Raw genomic sequence first — 17,212 nt, 5'->3', positions numbered from 1 at the left:
ACCCGGCTTCGCAGCCACTTTCACATCCGATAGAGAGTGGGTCCCCCGGATGACATCTCTGGTGACAAGTCAGACGGGTCGAACCAATGGTAGGTTGGAAGCGGGTTGGAGAAGAGCTGCGCTTTACGGGAAGGAGAATTGGGATCTGGGCTGGGCTAGGGGTGTGCGTTGCACGTGAGCCTGATCACGGTGCCTTCCTTGGGCCTTGCGCTACTCGGGCACCCATTTCTAGGGATGTGAATGGACTCCGATAACCCGGTTCCCGAGGCCGGATCCAATTCGTGTTTCGGGTATAATGCATGACCCGTTCAAGTCTAAGCCGGACTGAGTCCGGAATTAGATCCGAAAACAACAGATACAGATATATTATCGGGTCGAATCGTGAGAAAATATTGACAGATAAGCGTCGGATATTTGTGGAATTAGATCCAAAATAAAAACATTTATTTTGCTTTAATATTTGTGGAATTAGTGATAAGCATCGGATGTGACTTGACCATGAAAGCGCGTGCATGCATGAACGGTCACGTCACCGCAACCAACGCTGCCAGTCGCGGTCTTCGACGACCGGCTCGGCGTTCAAGTCCAAGTCCAGACGGATCGGGTCCTCCGCCGCCGTCCTGCAGCCACTTGCCGCCCCATCGGAGACGACGACGCCGCCATCTCCGATAGCCTCGAAGTCCTCCAAGGTGAACCTCGGCCGCCACCTCGCAGCCGCCTTGGCTTCCTCCTCCTCTTCCCTCCTCACCTTCTTCTTCCGCTTGTTGTCTCGGCGGTCGCCTCTGCCAGCGAAGCTCTTCGAGGCCGCATGCAACCGCCGGAGAACGGAGAAAAATTCATCCACTTCTTCGTCGGTTACCTCCCGGTGCTCTTCGTCCCCGCTTCGGCCTCCAGCGGCGCCGCCCTCGTCGTCTCCGTCCTGTGCTGGCTGTTTCCTCTTTGTCATCTCCTCCATTGGACCCAAATCAGTTTGCTCAACTCATCAAGGTGGCGGTGCTTTTGCTGAAGCCTATATAGATAGATAGATAGACAGAGAGGTTTCTTTGAACGACGGTTGGGTTGACTAGTGTAAATTATGCCGCAAATTATAATGATTGACCAACGTTGACTAAAGCCACTTCTACACTAGAGTTATTATATCTAAATTATATTTATATATATATATATATATATATATATATATATATATATATATATATATATATATATATATATATATATATATATATCTCTCTCTCTCTCTCTCTCTCTCTCTCGTGCAACGTCATCAATGGGGAAGGGAAGACCTCAAAAGAACACCAAGAAAGACCAAAAGCAAGTCAAGGTCTACCCAATAAACAAAGGACATTAAACCTGCCATGACTTCCTAACCTACCTATCTTATGTTCTTAATCTTCATGGCTCTTGAAACTTCTATTTGTGTTTTTTAAACGTGGTTTTTAAGGAGAAAATAATGATTATTAGAGATATTAAGAAGATACAAAGAGTTGAAGAGTTGATATGTGGCATCTACTGATTTAAGCATCAATTTCCATGTCAAGAACTAATGAAGTTTGTTGACTATTGGGGGTTTTAGGAAACTACAATGTTAGGAAATGCTTGGAGAGAGAGAGAGAGAGAGAGAGGAGGTTTGGCTCCCATATTACTTCACTAACATAATTAAGCTTTAAATTTTGATTTTTTTTATCAAATAGATGAAAGATGAAGTAAGAATATAAATCATTTCATGTTTCTATTGATTTAAAATATGAACTAAGAATACAGTTGCAATTATTCTATGAATGTTAAGGAAAGATAAGAATGATGCCAAGTTTAATATGAACTATGAATGTTGTTAGTCTTATAATTGATTATAATTACTCATCTTAATTTGAAGATAATCAATGTGGTTATCTTTGTTAAGTGGCTTGATCTGAACCGTAAGATCATGCGATCTTATGATCTACGTCATAATTTCGATAATCATGATCAATATCCTTTCTTCGATATAAGTACGTAAAATATTGCGACGTCGATCCGTGATTCAAAAGAAGTTGATTGCAATGCAATGAAGCAGTCTATCAACATCTAGATCATGTGAGACATCATGAGATCGATTTAGACCAACTTTAGACCTCCATTGGCTGAAACTACAGCAACTCATCCATAAAATAGTTTGTGAAAGAATAGTAGGATGGATCAGATTAGGTTTACTAACATCATCAAATACACAAACACAGCTAAAAGCTCTTTTGCTTTCATTCCAAATTCTTTCACTCCAATCTTTTTGGCCAGCAACACAAGTTTTTTGTAGTGTTTCATACTGATCTAATTTTTGTCATTGTATTTCTTTAGATTTAGAGTGTTGAGAACAAAATCAAGATGTTGTTAGTTTGGAGAGATGAGAACAGTTGTAAAGGGATGCAGGGTTGTGGCACTTCCTATCACATCACTTGTGCCAGAAAGCTGAGAGAAGATAACAAAGAGGGTTTGGTGGCCTTTAGGGCATTGGACCTGCACACCTTTTATCAGTTAGCCAACCTTGGCATGGTCTACTCCCTTGTTTTGGTATCCATGTCTTTGTCATCTCTTTCAGGTCTCTGAACTCAACCCTTTCCCTTTCACATGGTTGCAGGTCCTTTGTCTTTGCTCCCCTTCTTCCTTGGGGTGGCTTTTCTCAAAAGAGATGATGTTTGGCTACACTTTTCTTGCCACTGAAACTTGTTGACTGAGGAAAGCAGATGTGTGACTTGTGGCATACTTTCTTTCAAAAAAGGCAACCATTTTGATGTCTTCAACAGTCATAAAACACTTTCTTATAAAAGTTCACAGACCTGTGCATATAACTTAAGAGACAAAGATGATCAGTGCAATCAAAGCATCATGAGCATGTTTTGCAACTATTTTAACAAGCAATCTGAGCACCCAATTGAAGAACTCAGTGCCAAGTAGAAATTTCTGAGCAGAAAATGTTTACTTAACTTTTTATGCAATTATTAATCCAAGCAGACTAATGTTTCCTTCTCTGAGTGTAGAGTTGACATCTTCATTTTCACCAGCTGTTGTTTGTGTAAATTTAGCTGTCCATTGATGAGTGCAAGGGAAAATGAAATGAAAGAAAGACATTTGACTGCTCATGGGAGCCCAATGGGAGACATCCTTGGAACTGATGGAGTTGTATATTGTGATTAACTATAACAATGCAGATATGGATAGATTCACTCTTAGTTTATTTATGCTTCTACCATAAACAATCATTCATGTTCCTCAAAATTCATCAACTCAAATTAATTATCATTTGCTCAGAATGTGCTACACAGTGTCTCACATGGGCTGTAGATATATCTTCTCCCTTCTGTCATCATATCCCTTGCACCAAAAGCATGGGACAAAGTCTGCCAGTATACCCCAAGTTTGACTCTCTCTCTCTCTCTCTCTCTCACTTAAGCATGATAATTAGTGCTTGGAACCACCCAAGCTCAAACTCCTAACCCTATAAATTAAACATAGGCAAAGCAGCTATGAGAGAGAGAGAGAGAGAGAGAGAGAGAGAGAGAGGTGAGAGGACAGGATGGCATTGTACTAATAACTGCATGAAATAAATATTCTGGACAGGCATCAGTGTCAAACAGCCCAACATTTAAGCCATTCAGACCAGCTTTTTTCTTACCAGCAGAAAAGAAAAGTGAAGAAACAAGAAGCAATACCACTGCATACTTCATCACATTCCCTCCCTCCCTCACACCCCTGCAGAGATCCCCTCAGAACTCTGCACCCTTTACATCACCACACAGCTGCTGGTGTTCTCATCACTGAAAAGATGGTCACCATAACCACCACCAGTTTCTGGGTGATGGTTGACATGAGGACTCCTGTAGTAGGGATGGGGATATGGATAGGGATAGGGATTGTAGTAGGCAGTGTAGGGAGGGATTTGAGGTGACCTGTTGTACATCACTTGTGGCTGCATGTATCTGCTCTCATTCATCAGCATGTTGTTGCTGAGCCCTCTCAGGTTCATCATCATGGAGGAGGATGGCTGGTTCTGGTACCCCGGTCCCAGTGAGTTCATCATCAGGTTTGCTTGGTTGTTCACCCCAAATCCACCATTACCAGCTGCAGGGAAACCTGTGGAGAAGTTTGCTCCTGGTTGTTGCTGAGCTTGATGTGCTCCCAACCCACCGCTTCCAACAAGTCCTTGCAGACCTGCACTTGGATTGTTACCACCATTGCTCATCTTGTTGTTAGGTGCAGCAGCGAAGCCTTTAGGCTGTAACCCAGCAGGGCCCTTCAATCCAAAAGCTTGGTTTGGGTTTCCTCCACCCTTCCTCGCTCCTCCATTGTTGCCATTCCCACCTGGATTGCCATTTTTCTTGGTGGCTGCTGCTGCTGCTGCTGCAGCGTTGTTTGCTTGCTTTAGCAGATTAAGCTGCTTGATCTTGTCACCAATGAATCCAAGCTCATCATCTTCTTCGTCATCAAGATCATCATCGAATTCTTCGTCGTCGTCGTCGGAGCTCGGAGGCTCGATGCTGCCGTGCTGGTTCTTGAAGGCTTTAAGGCCTTGGATGAGGGATTGGTGGCCTTTGTTGTTGCCCTGACCGCCATGGCCTTTGTTCTTGTTGCCCCGATCCTTTCCTTGATGTTGCTGGTTGCACTTGGTACTCTGGTTGCCGGGCTTCTGAGGCCACAGTTCTGCATGCTTGCCTGATCTGGCCAGCTTCTTGATTAGAGAACCGGAGTCCACGTTGCCTGAGACTGTGACCTTCTGGTGCTCTGCATCTATGCTCACAGTGTACACTCCTGATGCAAGAGGCAAACGGAGTGAGAACGCTTCAGCTCTTTCATGCAATTCTTTTTTGCTGGTTTAATTAAGATGACACATATCGAACAGATCCGGAGACACAACAAAGCAAAGATTATACTCTTCACAAGTCCCTACAAATGGGATGATCAGCATCAAGCAGCATAACCCCAGGAAACTGTGGAACATGAATGACAGATCTCGAAGGGTACCACTAAATATCTCAAACAAGTGACAGCAAAAGAGCATCTAAGAAAATTTTGTCCTAGTAAAGGGGAAAAGGTAAGCATCAGTCCAAAGTAAGATCCAGCAGAAGAAATTGGATAAGAGTTTGATCAACATATACAGGGGGCCATCTCAAGCCTTCTTCTTTCTTCTTGTCCATCTCAAGAGGAAATAAGCTCCACCACCACCACTACACATGACTGCTTCTTCCCCAAGAGAAGAAAAGAAACATCAAACCAGAAAAAGAAAAAAATTACCTTCGATTCTCTGAAGAAGTTTCTTCACCTCCTGCTTACATCCATCACAATGTATGTGTACCTTGAGGATCACCGTCTGCAACAACCAAGCCACAAAACCCCTCAGCTGCCTTCACATCACGAGAGAGAGAGAGAGAGAGAGAGCGAGAGAGAGAGAGAGAGAGAGCACCTGGATTTTAAGGAGCTTAAACTCTTCACCTTTGTTCATCTCCCCTGCTGCTTCAGTTGATCAGTCCAGGAAGCTTGAAACACAAGTCACTGAGCACTGAGAAAGAGAAGTTGAAGCCACTGCTTCCACTTCCAAAAAGTGGGAGCTGAGATGAGGGAAGGGGGAGAGAGTGGGGGTTTGGTGAGGCTTCTCCTCCAATATATTCTCTTCACTTCACCACCATCTTCGGCATCCCCTCATTAAACTCCCACATGGCTTCGGGCTGCACCTCATTATATATGTCATTGAGGAAGCTGTCTGCCATGGCTTCCTTCCTGGGAAAAGCCATCCAACGGCCAGAACAAAAAGTGTGTGTTGGAGGAAAGATGATGTGATTTCACCTTTACACTAATAAAATTAAAATAAAATCGTATATATATTTATATATATATATGGCTAAATTTCAAAAAAAATATTTATTTTCATATATAATATTTTTTTAAAAAAATAATATTACTCATAATTTTCATCTCCCTAATCATGATATCCATGTAAATCGCCTTCTTCTCAGCTTCGTTATCCCACTCGTGCTCCCTTTGCATATTCTCCCGTCTGTCGTATCTCAATATCACTAAATTTTTTTTAACATGTTTCTTCTTCGTAAAATCTCATGAGCTAGTAATCATAACTCTACTATGATAGGAGTTGATATTCAATTAATCTTTTTTCAAGAAAAAAATATTTATAGAGATAAAAGACCTCATCTTTACTTTATTTTTTAATCAATTTATCATATATTTTATCTTTTAATAATAATAATAATAATATATTATTATTATTATTATATTAAAAATATTTTAATATTTAAAAAGATCAAATTATGCATCTAATGGAAGTCTCATGTGTTTTTTTTTTAAAACTAAATTTCAGTACACTTGATCTTGAATTACTCTAAATGTTGGTTTAAGTTGAATTAGTTGAATTAGATGTATTGATTCAATTGGATGAGATGGAAAAAAAATAAATTACTGATATTTTTATCTTATATTATAAAAGGATGAACACCAGTAAAGTTGAAGGACAAAAGATTTTTCTCAAGAATTGGGAAAGGAGAAGAAAAAAAAAAGAAATAATAAATCTCACTTCTGCTCTTTTATTTTTATTATGTGAGCAATTCTATTTAAAATGGCTTGTCATGCCAAATGCATGGCTATCCTTCAATCACATCAACAATGCATGGGCCCATATTTGCCTGAGATATTGGCAGGTCAACCATGCAAACTAGTATGGTTTGACCAACTATCAAGATTTCATGAGAAAATATGATCCAACATGCATTTATTATTATTCCTATGAATTAGCACAATAAAGACCAAATGTAAGCTTTAGACCATATGCAATGGATTATGTTTTGGCACAACAAAACAAAAGATTAATCATATTATCATGATAATTTTGTCAACATATATAGTCTATAATTTTTTTGTTCGTAACACTAAATATGAGCCTTATGGACGAAGAAAATTTGTTTATACACGAAGGGCAAACAAATCGATTGGCTCAAAATATTTCTAATCAAAGTTAGAAAAAATAAATAAATTCATCACATATTTAAATGCTTGGAATTGTTGATGTATGTGAAAATAATTTTATGTACTCAAACAAGAAAATATAATTATAAATTGATCGATAAATTTTATAATAAAATATAAGTATGACAATATGTTAGAGTTAACTCGACATTGTCAAATTAAAACGATCTTATTAGTTTTTCCGAATGTCGAGTGATTTAATGTTAAATGCACTAAGTTTATCACTCATTTTATGTCTTACCCTTTTAGTTGTGAACTTCTCTCTGAATCCAAAAGATTATGTAAAATTAGAGTATCTAAGTATAATTAAAAAAAACTCTCTTTTTATAAATCTTAGCATGGTGAAAAATATTTTATTTTAGATTTTACGCTAACAAGGTATACTTACATATCATCACATTATTATCTAGGTGATCGAGTATATCAAGTAATTCGTATCGACGTGTCGAGCTCTGATTTATTATCAAATATAATCATATTTTCATACTTATATATTTTATTTCAAGTTATGATATTCAGCACAAAAACATCTGACTTGCCCTTTGAAGTCAGATAATACTCCTTTTCCAAAACAACATCAAGCTAAAAGGATTAGAAAAAGAACAAAGATGATTAGCTTTCACAACCTGATCATCATCATCATGAGGTTGGAGGTAAATGTGGAATGGGCCCAACTCAAGCCAACCCTAATCCCACTCATTGCCTCCCAAAAAGTCTCATCTTCTCTCTCCAACTCCATGCTTTTGGCAATGGAAGTGTAGCTTGGAAGACAACCGTTACCGAGGTGGTGAAAAGGACTCCAATGTTTCCACTGAGACGCTTGCTGGGGTGGGGATTTCGAGGAACCTTTTGTCCCATTCTTCCTGTCTTTTTATTGTGGGAATTTTTGCATATGCATCCTCTCAAAGTTTGCAAAGAACTTGTTAGCTTCAAATATTGAAATCCTCAAATTGTCTTTGGTTAATATGACCACTTACTGTCAGTATTAGCTGATCTAAGTTCAAATATATTTTAATGATTTTTTAAACTTAGATTTAGAGGGATAATTGTTTTAGATTTATGTATACATATGTAATTTTTGCCATTATTTTATTGTGGAAGTTTGATTGTTGTCATGTTTTGATACACTTCTTGTCTCTATATGAGCATGAGTGAATTTACACTACAATAATATTTGATCTTTCTTAAATCTCGTATTAGAAACAATCTTATAACTTCTTAATGCATGATTTGGATGTAAACAATATGAACTTTTAAGATAAATCATGCTAATGAAAAGGATGTGTGGATTATTTGGTGGAAAGAGGAGAAGGACAGTCATCTACCAAATTCCCAAGTGTTCTCATATGAAGGAGGCTAATGATCATATACAACATCATGATGAGCAGTGATCAGGATAAAGACTCTGTCCCTCTCTCTCTCTCTCTGCCATGAGTAATGAATGCTGATGCTAATTCACAGAATATGCATTTAATACTTGGACTTAGAACACAAAAATCTGGTGGCCATCTGTAAAGTACATTAGCAAATATTTTACAGCAAACAAAGACTGGCAATGAAGTCCTTCGCCAACCCAAAGGCTCGTCCTCTCTCCTCTCTCTCTCTGCAGAAACGGGGGCTGCTGGTTTAAAGTTGTCAACCCACCACCATCATTACGTGACAGCTGCACCTCTGCATGCGGGTCTCCCGAGCATTTAATTCTCCCCCTTCCCCCTTTTGTTTTATTCTCTTACCTCTTCCTCTCTTGTTCTTGATGTTTTGGTTTTCTGAGCCATGCACTGTTCTCCTCCTCAGAGATTAGGCCTTGAGATTAGGAAAGCAGCAGTAGAGTCAATGCGAACAATGATCAAGAGGTTGCTTTTATCAGTTTGACTGCTTGCAGTTTACCGAGCCATTTGTTCTCTGGAAGGCCATGAGAGATTAGGAGTGCAGACACAGTCTCCTGCATCATACTTAGAGCAGCACAGATGTCACTGATGCAGAATGATCAAGAACTTCCCTTGTCAGTTGACTGTATGCAGTTCACTGATTTGTTCTCCTCGGATGCCATGAAAGATTAGGCGTGCAGACACAGTCTCCTACATCATACTTGGAGCACAGATGACACTGATGAAGAATGATCTATAAGCTGAGTCTTATGCAGTTTACTGAGCCATTGTTCTCCTCTGGTGCCTTGGAAGAACATTGAGTGCAGAGTCTCCTGCATCATACTTAAGAGCACAGATGACACTGATGAAGAACGATCAAGAAGTTTCCTTGCTAAATAACTGTATGCAGTTTACTGAGCCATTTGTTCCCCTGGGATGCCATGAAACCATTAGGAGTGCAGAGACAGGCTCCTGCATCATAATTAGGGCACGGATACTGATGCTACTGCACCCAAATGATCAATGCTTGCCCTTTTCAGTCGATCATATACAGTTTGGTGAGACAAATGGCCGTGGAAGATTAGGAGACAGCACAGACACTGATGATACTGCATTCTGCTTTCCTTGACCACTGTAAGGAATGATCAAGAAGGCCACGATTCAGTTGACTGTGTGTTCACTTGTGACGTTTTATGATGATCTTTCAATCGCTGCTCTTGAAGGAGTCCAATGCCAGAGGTGTGACAGTACTGCTGCAGCTGCCAAGGAGAGTAACAGGATGAGTGAATAGGACATGAGATGATGTGATCTTCCTGGTGCTTTTGGAGAAGGTCTGTGTTCGAAGCAAGTGGTGGAAGAAAAAGCATGGATTTCTGGTTCCATGATGAACAGTAGAAACTTTAAATGCCATCATAAAAGCACAGATATTAGAACTCTGATCAGCATTGTATCACTAATTAAATCAAAAGTATGGTTGTGTGAAATAAGCATACTTCAATAAGATCATCAATGAAGGATCTGCTATGTCAGTGCAAAAACATGCTACTGTTCCTCACCTGCTCCAGTTTGGCTTCATGTGGCCTGCATACAAGTGTGAGAGATTCTTCTCGGTGGACCATTCCAGGACTTACTTGCCTAAGTTTCAGCGCATGAGCTGGAAGAAGATCAAGCTGGGTTGTGGTGATTTCCCACTCACCATCCAAAAGTAACTTCCCAGGGTTAGAGTGATCAGCTCCATCTTCTCCTTGGCATCTGCAATCAACTCAATTCAACATGGTGATCCTTGCATCCGAAGGAAAAATTTAACCAACATGGCATATAATTTGTGTGTATCTGCAGAAAAAGAAAAATCATACTTAGCATAAGTCAGAAAAAGATTAAAATGGCACAACATATGACAGTGACATCTGCAATGAAACCCACTTTAGTTTTATCTTAGATGCACATAAAAATTGTTTCTCTAATGAATTGTGTTTTTCCTTGCCTTGCTATCTTTATGACAATGCATCTGCAAACTAAACAGAATTCCAATATCTACTGATGTCTGAAACCTATTAGTTTTATTGAACTCTTTCAACACATTTCTTTTTTATTCTTTTTTAATCAATCAATCAATAACAACAACACCGACAAAGCTGTAAAGTCCCAAATCAATGATTCAGTTTTTAAAACGTGATGTTTGTGCCCATTTAGTCATTGGTTTAGCTTTCATGCAAGCAGATCAAGCATCAAATGTTTGGATCAAGAAACTGTGAGATCCCATTACTTTGTCATACACTTACCCAATCACTTCCTTGCCTCAAATCAAAAAACAACTGAGCCATGTCACTGAAATAATCCCAAAATTTTCATACTACCAACAAAGCAACCTACGTGAAACACAGTTGCCAAATAATGTCATCCACTTGAAATGACATGAAAAAAGGAAATTGATTACTTTCTCATGACCAATTGGACACAAACTGTAATAACAGTAATAACAAGAGTAACTACAGTTGGTCATTTAAAGTCTATGTGCTAGGAAGCATTATCTCAATACATATTCATAAAATCATGCAGAGTTCTATGTGCTAGGAAGCAAGTTGCTTTGGAATATTATAGAATATAAGAACAAAAAATCACAATACGAGGATAAAAATATCTTGAGAAAGACTCTTTTTTATATCAATTCAAACTTTAAACTTCTTCTACATCTTCTCACAAACTCAATAATTCTCCATGAAACTTTGTTGATCTATTAGAAACAGAAAATCTTAGGAGCACAAATTTTTTCTTTCTTCCCACACACCAAAATCATAAAATATATAGGGTATTTATATAATAGTTAATTGTTAATTTTATAGTTTTCTTTAAACAAAAATATTTTCAAATAAAAAATTCTAGTTGATCAAACAAACTCATCTCTTAAATTTTCTCCGCAAGAGAATATATGATCTATTAAAACTTTTTGAATGTAAAAGTCAAACCAAACACATGTCATGTAACCGGTGATTGCTAGGAGGAAAAAGGGAGAAAAAAAGATGGAACTATGTAATAAAACCACTAAATATGGATACAGCCATACAGGTGATGTAGAGTTCCTTCTCTGTGGCAACACTGTACACAAACCAAATTGTGTGTCGTCGTGCATTAACTTTCTTCAAAGTAGGCTTCAACAGTCTTCAGTCCTCTGCATGATATCCAACTGCTTGTATTTGGCTTTACACCAGAACGAATCAATTCCATGTATAGTTTTCTCCAAGAACAATTCCCATCAGTGAGACCACTTTGGCTACTTAAATCGAGAAGCAGCAAGCGGAAGGAGAAAGAAAATTAATTTAGGCAGATAAAACTACTAAATGCACGTGATTTTTCTTAAACTTGAAGAAGAAAGCTGTTATAAAGTTTGCCGCAAAGTGTTTAAACTTAGAGAGCATGTTCGTAAGATTAGTGAGAGTAGTAAGTATGTAAATTAGTTTGCAATATGAGAATGAAAAGCAGAACAGAAATGCAAACCGAATATATCGAATTTATAGTGGTTTGGTCGTCGTGACCTATGTCCACTCCTAATTCCTCTTCACTCGAGGCAACCGGCTTCTACTATCGATCTTCTTTCAAATGGACGAAGATCAACTATCCTTACAATTCTTTTCTTCTTTTCACAGGTTCAGGAGTTAATCTTTACAAGCCACTCACCCCTCTCCTAAACTAAAACCGAAACTTAGAGTTAGAGGGGAATTCTCAAGGATTTACTGTAAAGTTTTCACACTAATTTTGTTTCAGTTCTCTTTTCTAAGCAGAGATGAGTGAGGTATTTATAGGCCCCAAATGGATTCAAATTTGGAGCCAAAATGGTCTCATCCCGGGTTTTCGGGGTACTGGCGGTACCACCGCTAGTACTAGGTGGTACCACCGCCTGTCAGTCTAACACTGGGCGGTACCCTGATAGAGTCTCGAATACTGGACTCTAGCAGTACCACCACTTAATAGGGCGGTACCACCGCCCAAACCACCTGGGAGGCCGAGCCTCAGGCGGTGCCACCGCCTGAGCCAGCTAAGGGTCACTGAATGGGCCTTTCTCTTGGCCCAAATAGCCCCAACTCCGGTCCAATGGGCCCCTAATTGAGTTAGCCTGATTACACTCGAAACTAGCTCAATTATACCTAAACTATTTCGATCTAGACAAATTATTACAAGCATGAATCCTATGTTATCCGACATGTCATTGGTTCATCCAACGCTTAGTTCGATCTTTCAACGCATCGTCCTGTCTTTCGGTATATTACCCAATCGACTTGTTGATCTCCGCAACATCCGATCTCCTTGGCGCAAAATCCGATCCTTCGACCCGATGCTCGAACTCATGGCACGAAGTCCTTCTGCCAGTACGTCAACCGATTCTCCAACTTGACGTCCAATCTCCTTACATGTTTTACTCCAGCTCAACGTCTGATTCCTCCTGCTTTAATTGATTTGTCTTTTCTGATCGAAGTTAGTCTTGCGTCACTCAAAACGCAGATTAGATCGTAAATCCATCAATTGATTTCATCATCAAAATCCGAGATTCAACAGGGTCATTTCTGATTGAAGTTAGTCCTGCGTCACTCAAAACACAGATTAGATCGTAAACCCATCAATTGATTTCATAATCAAAATCCGAGATTCAACAGGGTCAACTATCCTTTGTGGTCCAATTGAACCAATCCAATCTAACCCATTCCTAACCCTAGTATCGAGTCAAACCTTCTATTGTCATCCATACAACAAACACCCCTATTGAGACTCGGGCTACAACTTGAATAGAATGACAATGGTAATGGGGGCTCGAATCGACCCAAAACAAAACCAAAATCCAGTTTGGATTCAACCAGACCTAATTAAATGCAATCCCGTCTGAATATAAGTTGATATAGCAAGATGAGATATATTTGTACTGTCAAAACCTTCAGGTTCTTCCTTGATCTCCTGCTGTGTAACATTTCATTTATTATAATCAAAACACATATGGTGGGACTTGCTCTATCATTTCTCCAACAGAAAGTAAATAATTCACTAGCATAGCATAGCAATATTTGCTGCATGGTCCAAAGCATTTCAATCTAACATGTTCTCTCAATTCCGGATGATTTCATGGAATCATGTAGACCATGAAAGGCTAAGTTTTCTAGCAATGTTAGGTTAAGAACACGGACCATAACCTATTGCTTCTTCAACCCACTAAATGAATGATCTCCATACAGTTCCTAAGAACAGAAATTAAATAGCACTAATACCAAATAAAACAGGATACGACCATCAAAGTCACCTCCAAACGCGACGAGATCGCTACGATGGCATGCCCAACTATAGCGTTGCAAGTCAAGATTTGTTCGAGGATTACCGAATACCTGAGAGATCGAATTGGGAGCTTGAGACGCATCGACCAACGCATTCAAGAGCAGATGCAGACACCTGCGTCGCAGTCCACGTGAATCAAACGAGAAGCAGACCAAATAATCCGCAAAGAAATGAAAGGAGAGGACGTCAGCGACGGAGGGAGGGCGGCTGAGGCATCGAGAGCGCTCCGGCCCAGAAGAGGAGGAGGCGGAGTCCGCATCCGGTGTTTCCCTCGTCTTCTGTTCGGGGTTTTGTAGGCCGAGCTCGAGAACCGTTATATTGTTCGTATCGGTCGGTATCGGTCTGATAAGATCCGATAAAACACCGATATATAAGATATTAAAACGGGAACGCGTTATATTAATGCATTAAAAGAACAATGCAAACAAAACTAGGGTTTGTGCGTGCTTCCCTCTGCTTTCTTGGATCCGATTTGGAGGTAAGGTGCCGATATTTTCTCTGTTCTCTTGATCTCCTCGTGTAATTCCGGGCAATTTGAAGCCAAATTCTTTCTTTTGGCCTTCGATTTCTCACAGGGAAAAATTGGGAGTTCTTCGCTCTACTTCATTCAATTCGACGTGGAAAAGAAGGAAGGAAGAGAGCCGATAGGATGAGGTGCCTTCCTCGCTTCCTTGGAATCCGGATTGCCCGCGTTGCAGGATGAGTACTCTCTCTTAGTTCTATGTGGTTCTTTGTTCTTAGATAAGAAATGGGTTTACTTCAACACTTGGGGTCACTACCAAAAGCACCAACAAAGAGAAAGTTCATAGCTTTTCGCACTGTAATTGGCCACCCTGATCTTTTAGTTACTTTTGTCGATCGTTTTCACAGTTTGTGTGGTCCAATACAAGATATAGAGCTTAAACCCAGCAGGAAGGATGCATGGCAACATAATGGCCAACGATTTGCAGCCTGTGGATTGTGGTATGCAATGGGTTTCTCAAGATCCAAACATGATTTAACAGAGACAGAATTTATTGTCGAGCCTGCCACTGAGAATGAGGCTCCAACTTCCTCTTCAGTGCGAATCTTGGAGGAAGCTGAGAGGATTTGTAAGATACTGTCCAACCAGCCGAATTCGAACATTACTTCTTGTCTAGATGAAGCTGGAGTGACTGTCTGCCCAACCTTGGTGGCTGAGGTTGTGAAGAAGCTAGGTAATGCAGGGATGCTTGCACTCGTCTTCTTTCGCTGGGCCGAGAAGCAGCAAGGTTTTAACCATACATCTGAAATCTTCCACCATCTAATCGAAGCACTTGGGAAGATCAAGCAATTTAAGTTGATTTGGAGTTTGGTGGATTTTATGAAGCATAGGAATTTGTTGAAGAAAGAGACTTTTGCGTTGATTACCCGGAGATATGCCCGAGCTAGGAATATTAGGGAAGCAATTGAAACTTTTGAAAAGATGACACTTTTTGGGTTGGAACCAGAATTATCAGACTATAACTGCTTGATAGATATTATAAGCAAGTCTAAGCATGTTGATAGGGCTCAGGAGATTTTTAATGAAATGAAGAGAAGAAAAAGATTTACTCCTGATCTTAAGACATATACCATTCTTTTGGAAGGTTGGGGTCATGTTCGGGATTTGTCGAGCCTGAAAGCTGTTTTTCATGAGATGATTGACGAAGGCTTTAAACCAGATGTTGTCACCTACGGCATACTCATAAATGCTTTCTGCAAGTCTGGAAGATGTGATGATGCTGTTAAAATCTTTCATGAGATGGAAGCAAACAATTGCAAGCCAAGCCCTCATATATACTGTTCTCTCATCAATGGACTAGGTTCAGAGAAGAGATTGGACGAAGCTTTGAAGTACTTTGAGCTTTCTAAAGCTAGTGGTTTCCCCCCTGAGATACCAACTTACAATGCTCTCGTGGGTTCTTACTGTTGGGTTATGAAGTTTGAGGATGCATTTAGAGTGGTGGATGAGATGAAGAGTTGTGGCATTGGTCCAAATGCTCGTACCTGTGACATTATTCTGCACCATCTTATCAAAGCAGGAAAAACAGAAGAGGCTTATGAGATCTTTCGGAGGATGGGTAGGGACATTGGTTGTGAACCCCAGCTAAATACATATACAATGATGGTCAGCATGTTCTGTAGCGTGGAAAGAATTGACATGGCCATGAAAGTATGGAATCAAATGAATGCTAAGGGAATTCTTCCTTGTATGCATATGTTTTCAGCATTGATTAATGGGCTGTGCTATGAGAATAGGTTGGATGATGCTTGCAGATACTTCCAGGAGATGTTGGATAAGGGAATCAGACCTCCTGGTCAATTATATAGTAAATTAAAAGAAACTCTTCTAGATGGAGGAAGAAGGGATTTGGCTGTTGATTTTGGATTGAAGCTGGATCAGTTAAGAAAGACTCCACTGAGAGGTTAAGGGATTCTATTTATGGGTCATGCTTGACATTTTATTTTCTTAACTATTCTCGCATTTCACAATGACCAAGAGAAAAAAAAAGAATATCTGCTGCCAAAAGTTTCATGGAAGTATCAGATGTGATTGGTAGAAGCAAGCACAAAGTTTAGATGAGAAAAATTGGAAGATGCCAAAACCCTCGTGAACCATTTATCTCGAGATCATACCAGGACACACCAATATGAATCAGGATATCAGGCACAAAGCTCTGTTATGACGACAGCGAATTACATTGGCTTCTGGTTAAAGAAGGATGTTTCTTGCTCTTTTTTGTTGCTTGAATAGTTTACTTTTGCTTTTACATGGAAGCTGCCTAATGTAAGGCATGAGCTATCTTTGTTTTGGACAGCTCGGTCATTTTTGGACAAAATACAGAAATTTTGAGGTTCAACACTGTAGTCATAAATGACTGTTTTCTTGGATGTTCAACACTGCCATTCTTATATCTTGAATTGTGGAAAAAGTTCATGTTATTCATCATCATCATTTAACAGCGTAATTGGTTGTGCATTATTATTATGAATCCTAATTATAAATCTGATCCTACTTTGCTACTTTCTGTTGCTGGAATTGCTGTGACATCTTGTGATGCATACCGTATAAGGTTTGTGGCAAATATGTATGGCCCGACTTAGTTTAATATAAAACGGATTAGTGGCATTACATATTCACATAAATGCATTTTGTTTGAATTTTTTCTTTTTTGTGATGCATTCAGTTGACAGAAATTTTTATTCCCAAATAATGAAAGGCGGAGGGAACCGATGAGCGATTTTTTAGAACCTCGAAGGCTTAGAGAGATAAGTAAGATTTAGTCATCTTAGTATTCTAGAAACCCCGAGTAGCACAAGAAGAGCTCATGGGTAGCATGACGGTGCTTGTTCGACCAAAAATGATCCGAAAACACCTAGTGGCACAAGAAGAGCACATGGGTAGCATGACGGTGCTCGTTCGGCCAAAAATGATCCGAAAACAAGCAAACGACGGTGTTCGTTCAGATCCAAAAACAAGCAAATAACGAGTAAAAGAATAGCCAAAAGAAGCAGTGGACAAT

General features: G+C 39.6%; 3 protein-coding genes and 1 long non-coding RNA gene across 6 annotated transcripts; 1 reads left to right on the top strand and 3 right to left on the bottom strand.

Annotated features, from left to right (window-relative positions):
- Positions 1 to 320: 320 nt before the first annotated feature.
- Positions 321 to 964, bottom strand: LOC135645257 (NRR repressor homolog 1-like). Its single transcript, XM_065163452.1, has one exon. It carries the CDS (start codon positions 953 to 955, stop codon positions 530 to 532), a length of 426 nt encoding a protein of 141 aa, XP_065019524.1. The 5' UTR covers positions 956 to 964; the 3' UTR covers positions 321 to 529.
- A 2,592-nt stretch (positions 965 to 3,556) lies between these two features.
- On the bottom strand, positions 3,557 to 5,672 carry LOC135645327 (heavy metal-associated isoprenylated plant protein 32-like). The gene is made up of 3 exons (XM_065163622.1): positions 5,435 to 5,672; positions 5,266 to 5,341; positions 3,557 to 4,782 (listed from the first exon to the last, which is right to left on the bottom strand). The coding sequence occupies exons 1-3, from the start codon at positions 5,471 to 5,473 to the stop codon at positions 3,758 to 3,760; spliced, it is 1,140 nt and encodes a 379-aa protein (XP_065019694.1). The 5' UTR covers positions 5,474 to 5,672; the 3' UTR covers positions 3,557 to 3,757.
- Positions 5,673 to 8,450: 2,778 nt separating this feature from the next.
- Positions 8,451 to 14,051, bottom strand: LOC135645995 (uncharacterized). 3 transcript variants are annotated; one of them, XR_010498940.1, is made up of 4 exons: positions 13,739 to 14,051; positions 11,437 to 11,607; positions 9,929 to 10,205; positions 8,451 to 9,631 (listed from the first exon to the last, which is right to left on the bottom strand). It is a non-coding gene; the product is annotated as an uncharacterized LOC135645995 (long non-coding RNA). The 3 variants fall into 3 exon arrangements; XR_010498939.1 differs by having other exon boundaries at positions 11,437 to 11,646; positions 13,739 to 14,050; XR_010498938.1 differs by having other exon boundaries at positions 11,437 to 11,643; positions 13,739 to 14,049.
- A 60-nt stretch (positions 14,052 to 14,111) lies between these two features.
- LOC103995762 (pentatricopeptide repeat-containing protein At1g71060, mitochondrial) lies at positions 14,112 to 16,603 on the top strand. Its single transcript, XM_009416450.3, has 2 exons — positions 14,112 to 14,166; positions 14,264 to 16,603. The coding sequence occupies exon 2, from the start codon at positions 14,437 to 14,439 to the stop codon at positions 16,117 to 16,119; it is 1,683 nt and encodes a 560-aa protein (XP_009414725.2). The 5' UTR covers positions 14,112 to 14,166; positions 14,264 to 14,436; the 3' UTR covers positions 16,120 to 16,603.
- The last annotated feature ends 609 nt before the right edge of the window (positions 16,604 to 17,212 follow it).

The sequence above is a fragment of the Musa acuminata genome, chromosome BXJ3-8 (genome assembly GCF_036884655.1).
Source record: "Musa acuminata AAA Group cultivar baxijiao chromosome BXJ3-8, Cavendish_Baxijiao_AAA, whole genome shotgun sequence".
NCBI lineage: Eukaryota > Viridiplantae > Streptophyta > Magnoliopsida > Zingiberales > Musaceae > Musa > Musa acuminata.
Note: the sequence above shows the minus strand (reverse complement) of the source record. Positions and strands in the feature narration are given on the sequence as shown.